At 47.5% G+C, this 17,124-nt stretch overlaps 1 protein-coding gene across 4 annotated transcripts in view; it reads left to right on the top strand.

The window, feature by feature from the left end:
• The window catches only part of LOC144179444 (uncharacterized), an 85,367-nt gene that overhangs the window by 65,310 nt on the left and 2,933 nt on the right, over window positions 1-17,124 (top strand). For all 4 annotated transcript variants that reach the window (XM_077707800.1, XM_077707799.1, XM_077707802.1 and 1 more), the window contains 5 exons: window positions 1,034-1,144; window positions 6,300-6,556; window positions 8,588-8,693; window positions 11,772-11,886; window positions 15,155-15,309. In XM_077707800.1, the coding sequence (XP_077563926.1) occupies window positions 1,034-1,144; window positions 6,300-6,556; window positions 8,588-8,693; window positions 11,772-11,886; window positions 15,155-15,309 (744 nt within the window). The remainder of the gene's footprint in view (window positions 1-1,033; window positions 1,145-6,299; window positions 6,557-8,587; window positions 8,694-11,771; window positions 11,887-15,154; window positions 15,310-17,124) is intronic.

Below are 17,124 nucleotides of genomic sequence, written 5' to 3'. Positions count from 1 at the left end.
CTTCCCTCTCCATACACATGTAGTGTGCCTCTCCCTAGCATGGTACAGCACAATTAATGTGGGTGATTTAATTAATTAAAACCCAAAATTGGCACTACCCATATTTCATCAGCTTACTGCCAAACAGGAGCACACCTTAGATTGAAACTCCCTGGCAAAAGTTACCATCCCACTGTTTCGTTTTTTTCTTTTTATTTTCCAAAAGTAGCACTGGGTGTCACAAGTAGGGCAAGTAAGCAGAATAAACCAGGCAAGTCGGTTGCTGACAACCGACGTCCCAATTCAAACGGAAAGCCACTAATCATCGGTGCCGCCTTTTGTTCACTGCCCAGTGCCTGTGGGAACCCAGTCGCAGCGACAGAAAAATGAACTCTGTGGAATGGGGGGGGGGGGGGGGGCATCTATGAGCACCAAAATGAATTTTCTTGATCTTCGCGAACGATTTCACTTAGCTTTAACGGAGATGTGGTGACACTGGTAGTGTTCATTTGCCTGTTCTGCCTGATCGCTCCCACAAACAAAATATTTTATTCAATTTCTAATTAACCAGGTAACTCCATAATCTTTATACCTTGGTGCTTAACAAAATAGACTGTGACTTGTGACCTTTAGGACAAGCTTGAATGCAAATGAACGAGCAGTCTGCCAAACAAAGCTTTTGAAGTGTCTCGTTTATTCTTCCAGCCCCCTGTGTATCCTCCTTGAGGCATCTGTGTGGTCAATGCTATCGATGCAAAAAGGTCACTGTCGAAAATATGGGTGACACCTTTGCGGTCGATCCAGGTGTTGTACTGTAATGGCAAAAACTTTGGGTGCATGAGGAGGCAGGTGCTGCTTTTTTTTTGCAACACTCACACTGTACAAAATTGCCGATAATGAAAAATAGTTGCACACTCACACACAGTCACCAGATATAAAATGCTCTCTCTTTTGGGAGGGGAGCAGGGGATTGGCATGAGAATGCCTGTCCTCCACTTTGTAGTTTCCCTGGGTCGTAATTCTTGCTGCATTCCGTCCTTTTTCTCCCTCACAGGTGCAGAGGCCAACCATGGTTGCCAACCGGCTGGACTCGTCAGCACCCAGCAAGAAACGCGGAAAGGAGCGCGAGACCCCAGCCCGAAAGAGGCTGACGGTCATGAAAAGGGTAGGTGAACCACTCACCAAGCCTCGGCCCACATCGGGTCACTTTGCCACTACGAATGGCATTCGCCGCTTTTATGCGCGGCAATGAAGCATGCCCACCTCCAAAGCAAACCGTATTTACTGCAGACTACAAGTGGAAAATTATCCGTTTAGAGGGCTCCAGTCAACTACTACGTGGCATTTACAGGGAACGGGAGAAGCAACCAAGGTAGCCTTGTTGTTACAAATGGGGGCTGATACACAATCGCAAGAAATTTTCCCTTTGCACTTAGATTCTTTTTCTCTTTTCTCGCCATTTTTTTTATCTTAGCACAAACACAGCTGTTCAATGCAAACTTGCAAGGTTGAGTACTGTGGTATCAACACCTCACAGTGCGTCTTACTCAAATATTACAAAAGAAACAATTCCAAAACACTGCGAGGAAACCCCGTGGGTTCGAGCAAGCAACGCTTATAGTATACTCTGAAACGCGGCTGCGCCAACTCAACACCTCTATAGAGCAGGTGGAGTATATATAAGCAACAAAGCAATAGGCCCAAAGTACAAGGAGAGATGTTTATTAAGTGCCAACTTCCCAAATATGGGCATATACTTCCCATAGGTGAAAAGGGGCGAAGGAGCACAACACACAAGTGAACGCGTCGTCACCGTCCTGGCCGCAGGGCTCAGCAGTCAGCGTATAGTCCCGGGCGCAGCGCGCAGATGTGCTTGCGCATCGCTGCATGGAATGGTGGGCTCACAGCAGAGAGGGACTGAGTCTGTCCAGTCACAGGCACGTACTGCAGGGCGTAATCGTCAAGTGTTAGGTACAGCTGACATTTAAGCATCAGGACAAAAGAGCAATCCAAGGCACGAGCTGGCAGCCAGAATGTCTTGAGGGCTTTCTGGCACGACATCAGGATGATGACCTTACGGAAAAGAAGTCGTGACGCACCTTAAGATGTCCTGGCTCCCGTGCAAAGCTCGCGTTGCACGTCCCGGTGACAGTTATGTTACATTAACCACCTGACAGGGCGTAGCGGCCGCTGCCTGGCAGTTTTTTCATCACAATGGTCACAGACGCCTTCAACTCAAGCAGGAATTTGAAAAGGCGTGGAGGCAGCAAAGTGAGCTGGCCCTTAGGGATGAAAGGGGCAAATTGCCGCACGGTGACACGAACTGGTTGGTCGTGCAGTGGCAGCGGACACCAGGATCCCCATAGTACAAGTCCGATATTTTGAACGTATGTTCACTGACCCAAGAAATAGCGCTTCTTCGGTCATTTCGAATTGGTTCCACTGGCAGTGCAGCAAAGCATTTACCAATGTATTTTAAAGGCTGTGCCTGGAAGCCAAGGTGGATACCGGCAACCTATGCAGGATAGTAAAAATCGCGCACCACTTTGTCTAACGATGGCAATGGTTGAATGCCAAGCTTTCTTGTGATGAATTCTTTGGTCGGCCAATCCCATACTGCAGGTATACGCTACTATGGAGGTACACAGCACTTTTCTGTAATACCCACAGCAACTCTCGGTGTGCACTCCGTAGGCTTAACGTTTGGGTTTGGGGTGTACGGCATGAATCGGTACATGCTGCTTGGCGTTCACTTCAACCATGTCGAAATGGAGCAGTCGGATAGACGGCGGCTTCATAACGCGAGGGACTTAGGTTCAATGCCGGCCACAGGAAGCGTTTCGTTCTTTCACTTCTCCCATCATCATTCATCATCATCGTCAGAGAAAGTTGGCTTTTTTGCAGGGCGTATTGGCATGCAACGGCATCAGGGAGGACACTAAAGCTTCACTTTAAAAGGTACTCTTTAGATACACGCAGTGTGACCAAAAGTGTAACACAAGTCACATTCCGCATTTTTGAAAGTCTTGTGCAATACTTGCATACCCTGAGCCAGTTTGTCGGTTACATTTCGTCTTTCCCGGCTTGGCGGAAAACGCTAAACACAAACGTCAAAATGTGCCATCACGCAAGTGCGAGGGCACGATGCAAAAAAAAAAAAAGCAATGCGGGGCAATGCAATATTTGCAATGCGGATATTGCATTGCGAGGGCACATTCACTGTTTGTTTTATGGTTGTCATTGGTTTGGATGTCCTGTCTTAGGATGTTGAGCCCAAGGGTAAACGATGGAATGTCTGTACAGGAGGCGCACCCTAGCCATGGAAAACTCTCATCGTGGACAAGCTGTGGCCTGAAATGCCGCCAGTCTGCCTGGTGAAGTAGTTCGCCCCAAGAAACAAACAAACAAAGGCAAAGAAAGAGACGTCTGTGATAAGTAGCGCGAGGGGAAAGCAATGCTTTTGCCTTCAAAGCACGTGAGCAGACTTAAAAAGACTCCCCAACACTTCCAACAAACACTTTCACTCTTTCCTTCACGCCTAGAAGCATTGTCAAAGCTATACAGTCAAACCCGGCTATAATGAACCCGGATAGAGCGAATTATGCCATATATCGAACAAAAATAATTCAGTTACGGAAATACATGGGAAACATATTCCTTATAACGAAGTTCACATGCAATATATCGAACTCCACGCGCCTAGAATGGCCGCCGAAATGCATGGTCACAGAGCGGCGATTGAGATGTGGATTGGCCGCGACCACGGAGCCGCGACAGGGACATTGCGCCTTGCACGGAGCGACGTGACGGCCGACACTTTCCGTAACAATTTCCGCCGCGTGGGACTTACGACGGAACCCACCCAGTCAGCGAGTCCGGACCAAGACAGAAGCATCGGTGAACTGTGGGGTGTCGCGAGTGAAAGCCGTCCGATGCTTATAGTGAAGCACTTTCGGCAGTCGATGTGCTCCGCCAATGCTTCGTCGATTTTCGAGAACGCAGACTCGCAAACAATGTTTCGTGTAGAGAATGCTATGCTAGTTGTAGCCGCCAAAATGAAAGTGAAAACAAAAATCACTGCTTTTTTTTTTTTGAAAAGTAGGCAGTTAAGGCGGAAAGAAGTTTTAATAATTGCAATAAATGGATTATTTTGAGTACGGTTAATAATGGCTACTTTACTGTGTTCGTTCCTGTAAGCGGGGATGGTGTAGTTGAGGTGGAGGGGGGGGGGGGGGGGCTACCGCGCAATGTGAACTCGTAACAATAAGCTATTTTTAGGCGGGTTCGGCTGTATCAAAAGTATTGGATATATCGAACAAATCGCGGTGCATATTGCAGTTCGCTATAAACGGGTTTGACTGTATCAACAGCACATGGTGGCACTGCGTGACTGGCTCATCGCAGCCAAACTATCCGCCTTCCCTTTCTGCTTTGCTTTGTGGCTTTTTTCTACAGTGGCTATGAAATGTGTGTGTCTATTTCTGCTACAGAAAGGAAGGGTCCAATAGCTGCTACATTGCTGTAATGAAGTAATTCAAGCGCTCAAAGGACGCCAAGACTTGGGAAAGAGAGAAAAATCTTTTGAGCAGGTTTCCAAGTTATCTGATGGGCATAGAGCAGTAATGTTTGGCTGAGGTACTTTGTGATTCCCTAATCTAAGAACTAGATCTGTTTGTTGACTTTGTTCTGAAAGCATTGAAGATTTAGAAAAAAGTTGAAAAAGAAAGTGTTGCAGGGCCCTTTTTGCGGCAAGCAATTTTCTTTTTATTTGTTGCCTTATAAGGGGGAAGCTTGTCTTAAAAGACAATACTTTATTATTTCAGTTATGATTATGAGAATTGGTGGACATGTGTAGCTCCTCGCCGTGATTTTAAATATAAAATTTGTTTGTAGAACAGTTTTTCCGGATTTCTGGAAGTTTTAACAAATTAAAAAAATAGCTTTACACAAAATCGAATTTTATTTCTAAAGTCAGAGCAACAAACTACATGTCTTCCAATTTTCGCCATCATAACTGCAGTAATCAAGCTTGTGATGTAAGACACTCTTCCCCACCTCGAATTTCAGTTTAATCACAGGTACAATACTTGGCCAATTTTTCGAACCTAGAGGGGAACTAAAAATAGTCCGAATAAAAGAGCAGTCCGAAAAATCCGCGAGTCGCAAAATCTAACTTTATTTCGTTTATATAGGACTGAAAAAGTCGCGAATGGTTCCTTGTCTTAAATTCCTTCTTCGTGTGAGAACGTCTGCTTGCATCTCTGCAAGCGTCACGTTTTCTTCGTAAACATTGGACAGGAACGCCAAAGCTTTGGAATGTCTTGTGCTGATGGTTGCGGGCGGTCGCAAGTGCCTTCGTCAGAGTCAGAGGTGCTTTGTTGCAGTGCAGTCACTTGGCGCACGATCTCGTCGTCCGTTAGGTCTCTGCACAACACTATGTTGCTGTCCACTGCAGCAACCAGATCAAAGTTTGTTACCCCGGCGGGGGTGAAGCCAATCCCCATCTAATCTGAATCTAGCCAGGTGGCTTAGGATTCAAAATGGCGTCGTCCTGGAGCCGCACTGTGGCTCTGCCGCAGAAACCTTTGTCCTGAAAATCAAACTTCCGGCTTCATTTTGTCCAAAATATCCCTTGTTCATATACATATACTCCTATGGGCCAATTCCTCGGGAAAGTCCTCGGGAAAGTTCCTCGGGAAAGTCCAAAATGTCCAGCAAGTCCAAATTTTTGGAGTCCGAAAAAGTGGTCAGCTACTGTATAAGTTGTATTCACTGGCGAGGCGTGCATGCAGGCAACCATGTGAGTGCGCCGTCATTGGTTACGTAGGGCTCCACAGGATGGCAGTATCTGTCCGTGCTAAGCACATGTGTGTTGGACATTCCAAACTCGACCCCACCGAACGCGCAGTAATGTCTCGACTCCAATGTTAGTGTGATTAATAACATCTCTGTTGACACCACCGTTAAGAATCGTGTTGAAACGGAGCAGACGATGCACACCGGTGTTTTCTTTTTCTGTGGCGTGCGGCCTCAGTGGAACAAGCTGCGCCATGTCCGCAGCGCTTCGGCCATGTCTATGGCCGTTTCTAGTGTTGCCAAGTGGAGAAATTGACAGCTAAACTTTTCAGTGAAAACCATCTATACCATTGTCATGACAACGCGTGTAGGCACCATTGACAGGTCAAGCTTCGTATCCTGAATGGGCAGACATCACTGACGAGATGATGATGTTTCACATTGCTATCGTCAGAAAGCTGAGTCTGGTGGTAGTCTACGCTTCAAGAGTGGGTAAACACTGTTCTTCCATCTAACGCACGCAGATAATCTTAAAGGAGCGCGAGGAGCGCCGCCAGCGCAAGGAGAAGATGCTGCTCGCCGCAGCGGCCAGGCAGAGCCGCATCGACGACAGCGCCGCCACTGCAGTCGAAGTCGTCGTCGACGAGGCTTGCCAAGAAGGGGAAGAGGACACCAGCAATGTGGACGGCGTAGACACAACACTGCCATTGCCTCTGGCCTCGGAGGAAGCAGCAGTGGCTCAGCGGGAGACCAAGGGCCTACACTCCACCAGATTCAGGGAGTAAGTGATCGTATACTGTAGTACAATCGACTCTCGATAATTCAAAGATGCTTAATTGGAATTTTTGATTAATTAGAAATTGCAGGTCCAGCAATTTTACATGCAAATAAATTGAAGAAATCACTCAATAATTGACCCATAATTAACCCATGATAACCCATTAAATCGGCCCAATTGCAAGAATATCATTTTTTATGCAAACAAATAGTCTAGATATTAAGGGAATCAGATGAAGCAGTGGCTCCTCACCAGCCACCCTCTCGCCAGGCCCTCATTAGAGTCATAAAGACTTGTTTGCTCAACTGGCCATCACGGACCAAAGCCACCGTTCAGAAACGTGACTGTGTGATTGTATAGTGGGGCCTCTGGTTCTGTTTAATCAAACGCTTGAATGCTCATGTGAAGTTGATACACTGATAGCTCCGTTTTTAGTATTCCCTCCCTGCTGTTGTTGTGGAAAGGGAAATTTGAGTTCCTCAATACATTTTTTCCTTATTCATCTAAAAAAAATCATTTTTCAGGGCTGGAATGGAGCTGCATGTGTTGGGTTACCAAAAGCTGGTTGTTTAAAGTCATACAAGGCTGCACTTTGTCTTTATGGCCTCCTTAAGGGGGGACATGGCTCATGAAGCAATTTCTTTTAATTTTTAAGTAAACTCTGCGAAACTTGTCAGTCTTCCTGCTTTTCCCACACTGATTTCAAATATGCCATTATTTTTTGAGTAAGTCAATTGGCCTAAGAAGAGTATGCAGGCCACTGCTACTAGTATTATGGCATGGTTTAACCATAAAGGGGACTGATTTGAAAGACAATGGGAGCAGTAATTCCATTACAGCAGTTGTTTTTAGAAACGTTGGAATAGTAACTAAAGAGTACTGGTTGCAAAAATTTGTACTAGGCATTTTATAAAATACTTCCCACTGTGGTGCTCTTAATTTCCAAGAATGTACTTGTTTGATTTAGTCCCATACTTACAAGCCCGTAAAGGTGGCGGCCCAGGTGAGCACTATAGCAGCAGGGCCAACATCTCTGTTTTATTGCTGTGAGTTTGACCCAAGTGCCAGATTCTCAAGATAATTAGAGATAATTAGTCATTTCTGGAGGAGCAATAGACAAAACAGGGTTGGTCGTAGAACTGTAATCTTGACATTTTCTAACACTATGAACACTGGCGAGTGCAATAAGAGAACCAGTTTTTCGATGCACTGCTTGGAACTACTTTTACAGCTCATTAAACTTTGGTGTTTGAAATCGGTATTCAAAATGGTTCCTTGCCACTGGTGCCACCAAGGTTTAATGAGCTGTAAAATTAGTTCCAAGTGGTGCATCGAAAAACTGATTCTCTTATTTCACTCGCCAGTATTCATAGTGTTGGAAAATGCCAAGATGACAGTTTTACGACCAACCCTGTTTTGTCTATTGTTCCTCCAAAAATGACTAATTACCTCTAATTATCTTGGGAACTAATTGACTTACTAAAAAAATAATGGCATATTTGAAATCAGCGTGGGAAAAGCAGGAAGACTGACAAGCTTCACAGAGTTTACTTAAAAATTAAAAACGTTTTTTTAAGAGCAGTGTCCCCCCTTAAAACATGCATGTGTACATGTGAATACTTTTTCCTTGAATGCCCAAGTCCCTATGCCATCACCATGTGGCCCTATATTTCAGGCATTGTGTAAAAATACCATTCGTCGGCACGTTCCCCCCTGCAAATGACTCTCTATTCCATGGAAGTCTATAAAATCTGTGTGGTGAAAGAAGTTTCCGTGTTGTGTTTGTGCCCAAGGTTGCGACTACGAGAGCAGTGGCGTAGCTGCTGTCAGCATTCACTTGGTAAGAAAAAAAGGGGAAATGCGACATAAGTTGCAAAAGGGACTGCGCAAAAGGGGTTAGTTGGAGATTTCATGATTAAGTAAAGGACGTTAGTCTTAGCCTGGACCCTGCATATTGTAGTTTGCAGTAACAGCACGGAGCACCCCCGAAATTTTCTTGTTTCCTCACCACATCGTGCTGTTTGCTTTATGCAGCTACTGCGACCACGTGCAGAGTGCGGAAATCAGCCTGGCAGTCAGGGACCTGCTCACCGATTTGGTGTTTTTCCAAGACAGGCTGTACCAGAAGGACCCCATCAAGGTATGCACACTAACAAATCCTCTGGCTGCGGAAGCTTGCATACTGGTGATTCATTTGCAAGCTTAAACCTAAAACAGTGCTTACAGTGTAATGAAGAAAACGAGGGGACACAACAGCACAGACTACATAGCTGAAACTTAAAAAAATTTGGCCACCTTCGCAATTGAGATGCGAATACCGAGGATATAGTGGAGTTGGCGGTTTTAACTAGTGGACTTGGCTTTTCTTAGGTGTTCCCCTTTCTTAACAGAAAGATGGTTGAAAAGGTAATCTTTCTCTATGCAGCCCGAGTTAAATCAGTCTTCAATCCACCTTCCTAAGGTCCAATGTCCAGACTACTAAAGTCCGAAGGCAAAGTCCACTTCACCTTTGCCAAAGTCCAAAGCCAGCGCCCGCTTTACAAAACCAAAGGAAATGCTGTGCGCCTTGAATGCGATGACGGAAAGACGAAAATTTTTTAATGAGAGACACAGGTTTTATTCTGACCTTGGGAAGCGTCTGTTTTCTTGAAGGGCGCACTCCCCACACCTACTCGTCGGCTCCTTGCCTCCTCGCCACTTTCAATTGCACTCCTGGCATAGCGTTCCCCCTCTCCACTTCACCAAGCAGAATTTGCTCTTAGCGATCCGCACAGACAGACGAAAGCTTGAACAGCTCCGCTGTTGGGAGCATTTGTTTGAAAACCAAAGGAATGTACTGGAGGAACTTATCAACAACAAAGAATGACTGGGATGATCCCTTCTTTCCTTCGTCCTATCCTTAGTGCTGTTTCAGCTTAATTTCAGTGCAGACTATAGCCACCCCTTCTCCTAGTTGACCCCGACATTTTCTGATGACGACACGCTGCATGCTTGGTGTGTTCCTTCAGGATGTGGTGTTGCTCAATTTCGTCCATACTCCCGTATTATATGGCTTACAGTAGCTTTGGATACATTGTCAATCATTCATGTGCACGCCTGCGGCTGCATATGCCTTAATCCTATAGATTTTCTGTCTTATCTGTGCACGTGCTTTTAGGAAATGCAGAGTGTGAATTAAAATCTCACTTGACATTACGGCTATGCAGTCAAGCCTCGATGTAACGAACTTCAATGTAATGAAATGACCGATGTAACGAACCACGGGATTTTTTTAACTTCAAGTGTATGCCCACCATGTATTTTCACCCTCTGTCACGAAAGCGACCATATCCTCGGGCACCAAGCGAACTGGAAGGGGGGTAATGAAGAACGTGGCACATTGAACGGACACTAAGGCTCAATGCAATTTTGTTTTACTGAAAGATCATTTGTTTCATAGTTCTCTCGGCCTTTGTTCGACGAGCAACGGTACGTTATTTGCCGAATAAGTAAATAAGTACTGAAGCACGTCCACCCACCGTTCGTCAAAGGCAGAAGGGTGTACTGAATGGTTTGTTTGTACACTGTAACTTCAAGAAAACAGCTCAGACATTGGGACTAAGCAAGAAACACACAACAGTTTCTTGCTTAGGCCTGTCGTGTGCACTCTTTTCATAAGGTTCCTGAAACGGTTTATTCTGGCTCTTTCATTCCTCCAGCTTTTCATTAGTGACACTGACCTGTTTCTCATATTTTCGGCCGAAAGCGGGACAAAACACCGTCCCACAAGCAGGCTGCGGGACAGCGAGACCACAGCCACAAAACCGGGACATGTCCTGCCTAAAGTATCTGTCCTAAAGCATCTGCCTAAGGCAGTCTGGTCATTTTACCTCTGTGATGTGACGAAGTCCGTTTCCCGGATTTTCAATGTAACGAAGTTACATGGACAACTAGGCACGAAATTCGGTTGTAGAAGTAGATTTTGGGAGACGCAATCGCCGAAACGGTTTCTCGATAAAACGCGAATGGCGACACGGGCCGCCCAATGCTATGGATGCAGTGAGACACAAAATCCGCGAGCGAGCTCCTTGCCTACAAGCTCCTTGCCTACAAACTGTGCATGGCGCCGCCGCCGCCGCATGCCGCCGCTCTTTCCTTCATACGTGTTCGCTCGTGCTTGTTGAGTTCCATCGTTCCAGCAAGTGCGCAGCAAAGCATTTGTGGGTCTTTATGAGCCTTGCGCGCCCGTTTTTTTATGCCCGCATTCGCGATTGCGCGCCAGCGGTGTCTTTTTGCCTCAGCCAGGAAGAGATTAGCGCCACGTGCGGCATTGCGAGGAGCCTGACGACTTGCGTCAGTGGGGAGGAGTGCACCGTATGGCGAGAGCTTCGAAGTGCTTGGGATGGCGGCTGGCCTCACCAGAGACGGTTAGGCTTACCACCGCGTAGTATATTTCATGGGCGCTTTCCTACGTGGCGCGTATGACGTTTTACAGTGTAAATTTCGCCCACATTATCGGCTTTTTTTTACGCGTGAACAACTTTGTTTGCCGTCGTGTTATTTTTCAGCGAGCAGTGAAAAGCAGTTTCTGGAGCTAGCCGCATCGCGCGGATGGTCTCTGCGGCTCCGTCAGCATGCCTGTGGCTTGCAAGGCGAACTAAATTACAAATTTTACCGACTTCATTACATTGAGGTTTGACTGTATGTCATGTTGGTGCACGTACGTATGTATGTATTGAGAACGAAAGGCATCAATAAGGCCTATTAAGAATGGCTTCACTCGAGGAGGTACTACCTTACTGAATTTATTTACACCCAGTGAGGTCTTTAGGAAATTTAAATGGGAGGAAACGACAGTGCAAGTAAATGGAGAATGCTGGGCCATTCGAGTTTTCCCAATGACATCGCCTTGTTCAGGGATTGAGGGGATATGTTTTAGGAGCTGCACTCTGAAAACCTTATCGTAGGGTTAAAGGTAAATATGGATAATTTAAAAATAATGTTGAGACATGCAGAATGTGCCTGCTTTGGCAGAGGCAGTCAAAAACTAGAAGAGGTGGCTGGATATAACTATTTCGGACAAGTTGTGAGTGACTGTGTAACGCGATGGAAAAGTGGGATAAGGAAGTTCAGTGGCAAATAATGGATGTGGACAATACAGTGTAGGCCTTTGTCTTTGTTTTACAATGTCTTACAATAGACAGATCAGCTGATGATGACGATGCCACTCTGTGTACAGGCCCGAATCAAGCGGCGGCTCGTGTACGGCCTGAGGGAGGTTCGCAAGTTCCTGCTGCTGAACAAACTCAAGTGCATCATTTTCGCCACCGACATCGAGGAGGTCAGGGCAGAGGGTGAGTGTACTAGCGCACCACTTGCATGCTGTGTAGTACGTTGTGTTTTGCAGGCGTGTCATCCGGTATGACAGGGAAATGGTCAGGGCACTCGCTACGCCCTATCACCAAGTGCCTTACTCCTTGAGAAGTGGTACAAGACCGCGAACGTTGCCGAAAGAATTTAATGCTGAAAGTAACCAGGGAATTTTTGTTATTTCGAAAAGTAGTACAGAGGGCCTTTAAACCAAGTTGCACACTGCAAGGCCCAAACTCGAAGCATTGTGATAGCTTTTATGTAGCTTGTGGGCATTATCCTATCCTTAATCCTTGCCATTAAGGAATAGAATAACAGTAATAGAATAACGCGCCGTCGTTAATCTCACTGCTCTCGCGCAGCACCGAACTGCCCTGCCGAGAGACTCTGCCCACAATGGGTTCGAGAGCGAGCCACGACTCTCGCCGCGAGTGTATGTCGTCAGTCACTTCACATGGAAGCGATACATTTCATAGTACAGTGGTTTATTACGCGGGAAACCACGATACAAACGCTACACTGTACTACGCACCTAGCCCCTGGGGCATATACACCCGCCAGCGTGTGCCCAGCCCGTAGTCGGGCAGCAGTTAGCGTCCGCCGGCGTTGGCCAGCCGCAACGCTCGCTGACGTAGGGGACAGGGGCTCTCTGTGGCCGCTACACATTTCAAGCCGCTGGACTCGATCGGGCGGCATCGGCGCTCGTCCGTTGACCTCAGACGGCGCCGTCACATCGCGGACGCGGGGGCAACCCACCAAGAAGTGGAATATGCCCGCGGAGACTCGCCGGGCATCCTAGATAAACGCACTGACGCAAATCGAGGCATGCGCTAATCGACACGGTGGGTGCCGTGACCCACGGAAGTGGGAAACAATGGCCAATGCAAAAAACGGCCAGAAGTGGCCGAAGGGCATTTACGTACCGTGCGATCGCTGCGCGTCTCAAGGGCGGTCTCCCCGGGGAGTCTCCTGCACGCATCCCCCGTCGCCTCGTAGGGAGAGGAGGGAAGCGTGCGAGGAACGCCCTCGCCCCACCAAGGAGGAGGACGTCGCTAGCGCCTCCTCGCCCCGATATGAGGGGCTTGGCCCCCACAAGCTTAAAGGGGCCATGAAGACAAAATACTAGTTGGTTTTATTCGAAAGATTAGGTGTATTATAGTGCCCCCCGCGCTTGTCAGGCTGTAAACAATGCTTTAGTAACTGAGAAATTGCACAATTTAAGCCAAAATTTTAATTCTACCGCTAAATCGTGTGTTGCGTGTCGTCAGCAATGACATTTCCGGGGCAGTTACTGAAATAAATGTTGGGGTGTTGACTAAGGGGGCACTGAACGGCGAAAACGTGTTTTGTTGCCTTGTTTACCCCCTGCATTTTTAGATGCAACTGCGCCTCATTCACTCGCCTTGTCCCTCCATACGGCGTTGTTGTTGTCCGTCCACACCCCTCCCCCATTCTCCTCGCCGCGCGAGCTGCGCTCTCCGCCGCTCACCCCCTCTCCTGCGATAGCGAACACTCTCTCGCGAGGGGCATTGGATTGGATTCGATTGGGTTGGATTGGATTGGATTTGGATTGGGTTAAAGTGGATTGTGTTGCGTCATAGCCGCGCCACGTTGCGTCATAGCCGCGGTCGTTCCAGCACCGGCGTTCCGATTTCGGGCACGTGCATAGACTTGATCTTCGCTGCAAACTGCACGGTGGTCCAAAATCCACTACCCGTAGACTTCAGCGACCACAAGGCCGTCATCGTTAACGTTACGCCGCGTGTTAAATAAAGAATACATCATACGCGTTCCTCACACGTTTCACGAAATTAGAGAATCAACCCAATGGAAACACCAAGTGAACCCCCAAGATGCGTCGCATCTCCACAGGGTTCCCCTCGCGGGAAGGTGGGGTAATTTTACTGGTCATTATGGTTAGGTCACCGTAAGTGAAATCGTACCTTTGCTCAAAATTTTTTGTCACTTCTGGTTCGCCTTGAGCTTCACTGGTTGTCTTTGCAGAATTTCTTATGTATTTTTCTTTTCTAAAAAGTATTTGTAGTATATATTGTTTGAAAATACATGCAATCTAATTTCAGAAAATTGGCACAGCTCGCACTAGTGGCACAAGGCTGGAGAAACAGCACAGCTGGTGGCCCCTTTCCCTTTGTTGGAGACCTGGGCGTTGCAGCTCACACGGACTTCTGAACTTGCTGCTGAAAGTTCTTCATGACTGGCAGGCCTGGATCGTTTTGGCCGCAGGCGTTCACATCTCTCTATAAGTGGACCTCGTTAACGCGCACTAGAACCCACAACTACTGGCTTTGCAAACTCGGCATCCCTAGCGGGAACTTATGCTCCCTTCTTCAGGCGCAAACGCACGTGAACTGACAAGAGGCTCACGCAAGAGATGATGCCACGAACGCTGCACAGAGTGACCTCGAAAGTCGAGAGGTGCCAACACACGTGATGACGTCATAGCTAGGCAAGGCGAGGCTCCGCCTGCGCATCTGCGCGAAGGTCTTGCCAGGAGGAGCGCGCCGGAAGAGTGTTTTTTTTTTTTTAGTGCCAATGGACCAAGCTCAAGCTTAAACAGCCCTGCTGTCAATACACTCAAATGTGGATCAAATGGCGCACTGTTCTGAAACGCCATCAACGGTTCGCAAGTTGCCAACAAAAATACTCCAGCATTTGTCAGACAGCACTGTGCACCTTAATGTCCCAGAGAAAGCTGCTTTTGTATGCCTCTGGGGTCACCTGATCAGGTAACCAAGACTGCTGCTCTATGATCGACTGTCAAACGTATTTGGCATCATTCAGCAGGAGTCGACGTTTCAGGCGCACAACGTGTGCCGTTAAACACCTGCTTTCCGGTGAAACTTGTAAAAAGCTATCGTTTTTAATGCATACTATCACAACTGTCGCGAGTGACATGGGAGTGCGTCTCGGTGAGCATCAGAGCTGCGTCCCATCTTCCTGTCTCGGTAGTGTGGTTTATGTCAACCAACTGTGCAGTCCTAGCTTAAAGTTGATGGTTGGACGGCACACCGTCTTTGACCAAATCTCAAAATAAACATGACATTTTTATTGTGAACAAAAGGCAGCCACAGGGCTCCCTAAATGTCATTTGACTTGGTCAGTGACCGGTGTTCCATCATTCGTATTCCTTGCTTAGCTTACTGACATGGTTACCTGTTGTGTCTAGCAGAGTTCACTTGTACGCAAAGATTTAATTGAGCCTTCTCTGCCCGCCCATGCTCCTTCTTGCAGGCGGCCTGGACCACTCCCTGGGAGGCATCATAGAGTACGCGCGGGCGCATTACGTCCCCACCGTGTTCGCTCTCAAGAGGCGGGCCCTGGGGCACCTGGGCCGGAAGAAGGTGGGCGTCAGCTGCGTGGGCATCTTCGACTACAGCGCCCGAGAGGTGGGTCCTCTAGGGTGTAATTACTGCTTTGATTCCGTGGCACCAGCTGCGAGTGCTGTCACTTATAAGACGCCGAGTTGTGTTGTCGTCTGCCAGAACACATTTCTCGCGCTTATGCGACTGTGTGTTTTTTTGTTGTGGCCACCGTGTGCCCCCTTCTCGTGGTTTTGATGCAAATTACACAAAAAAAAAATGGTCTACCGATGGAATAATCCAGGCAAGCAATCAGCGACTCGCATATTACCGGTGACACCGCCGCGCCTATGTAGTTGCAACCATCGCGATCCGCAGCTCTTATGCAACCAGCTGACGCCAAGAAGGCTGCAAGTGATGTCGACAAAAGTACGCTGCTAATTCATTATGAAATACTTGCGACATGACATGTACGAGACTCTGTTCAACGAAAATAGACCTTGCAACAGTGACAAAACCGGGCGGCTCAGTTATTTCACTACGCGGTAAATGAATGACTACGCGAGAACGGTGAGCAGATTGCTTTGCCACACATTCTTAAAAATGCTAGTAGAATCTGTAGTTTGGCTTAAGCAGTGCCTATTTTTTCTGCAATGTTTTTTATAGTTCTGCCCTGATTTGATTAACGATTGTTAGCGTACTTCGTACGGCTGATACGTTTACTTTTCGCGACGAGTTATCTGCAATGTATGAATGGTATGAACACGAGTTACGAGTTTTCAACGCCTCCGATCGGGTTTAGACATGCCTCTGTCATTCATTATTAGGATAACTGTCATTCTTCATTAGGGCCTCGCCGTGGGAAGTTATAATTGCAGCGTGGGCTTCTGTCTGTTTACAGTGAGCCTGCTTTTCTCTGGCACCAAATTCGAGAACTCACGACTGCTCACAGAGGCGAGGTTCTATATGTGGCGAAACACGTCGCGGGGTAATGGGGAGTTTTACAGTAGCGGAACCAAGCGTTGGAGGCCCCTAAGAAATTAGGGGAACCCAAACGCAACACGCTCTTGGAAGAAGGTGTTCTCCAACAGCTGGCAGCTGGCTTCGGATGCTCGGAGTCAGATATTGGGAACTTTAGGCTTAGCGTAGCGGCATATATTTTATCGCTGCTATCGCTACAGTAGTGAACAACAGTTCTTAACACAAGTTTTCGCCACACTGTCACCCCTTTTCTCGTATGTGTAACTTTGTATCCGCAGTGATTGCCATTTAAGCAATGGATGATGCAGATACCACGGCCTTGGCTGATTCTTGCGCGCAGTTATCACCATCCTTCGGCCACTTGCCACGCCACGTGTGAACGGGCCGGTGGTGCCAGGACCGCCGCCGTTGATCGCGGCAGATATTTGATCGCCGCTTTGAAAATCACAGCTGATGACACTACCTTGCACAATTTTTCACCACACTAAAATACACTTCTGCGAATGTGGAACTTCTTTTCCGCGATCAATGTGGTTTTAAAAAGCGGCGACAAGGTGTTGCTGGCACAGCCTGTGTCGGTTCGGGCTGCTTCGTGGGCGTGTGGGCAGGCACGGTGGGCGTGAGTGCGGAGCCTTTCTGCGAGCAGTCAACGCTTCATGATTTCCTGCTTTATCCATTCCTTGCGAACGACAAGCGAAATCTAGAAATTTAGCTCGGCGGTTGTCATAGCCCACAATGTTGATCAGGGAAACGAGCCGTAGGTTACGCTTAGACCAGGTTCAGTCGCATACGTCCGCATGCACCACCGTGCTTAAGTTGTTTGCGGGCAGCCTACCACAGTTGATACGGTTATAAAGTCCCCATGAGGTCAAACTACGCGAAGTACGTTCAAACGCCAAAAATTAACACGAAAATACACTT

The sequence above is a fragment of the Haemaphysalis longicornis genome, unplaced genomic scaffold (genome assembly GCF_048455015.1).
Source record: "Haemaphysalis longicornis isolate Haplotype H1 unplaced genomic scaffold, Haemaphysalis longicornis Haplotype H1 scaffold_4, whole genome shotgun sequence".
Taxonomy (NCBI): Eukaryota; Metazoa; Arthropoda; class Arachnida; order Ixodida; family Ixodidae; genus Haemaphysalis; species Haemaphysalis longicornis.
This window is presented reverse-complemented; position numbering and strand designations above follow the sequence as displayed.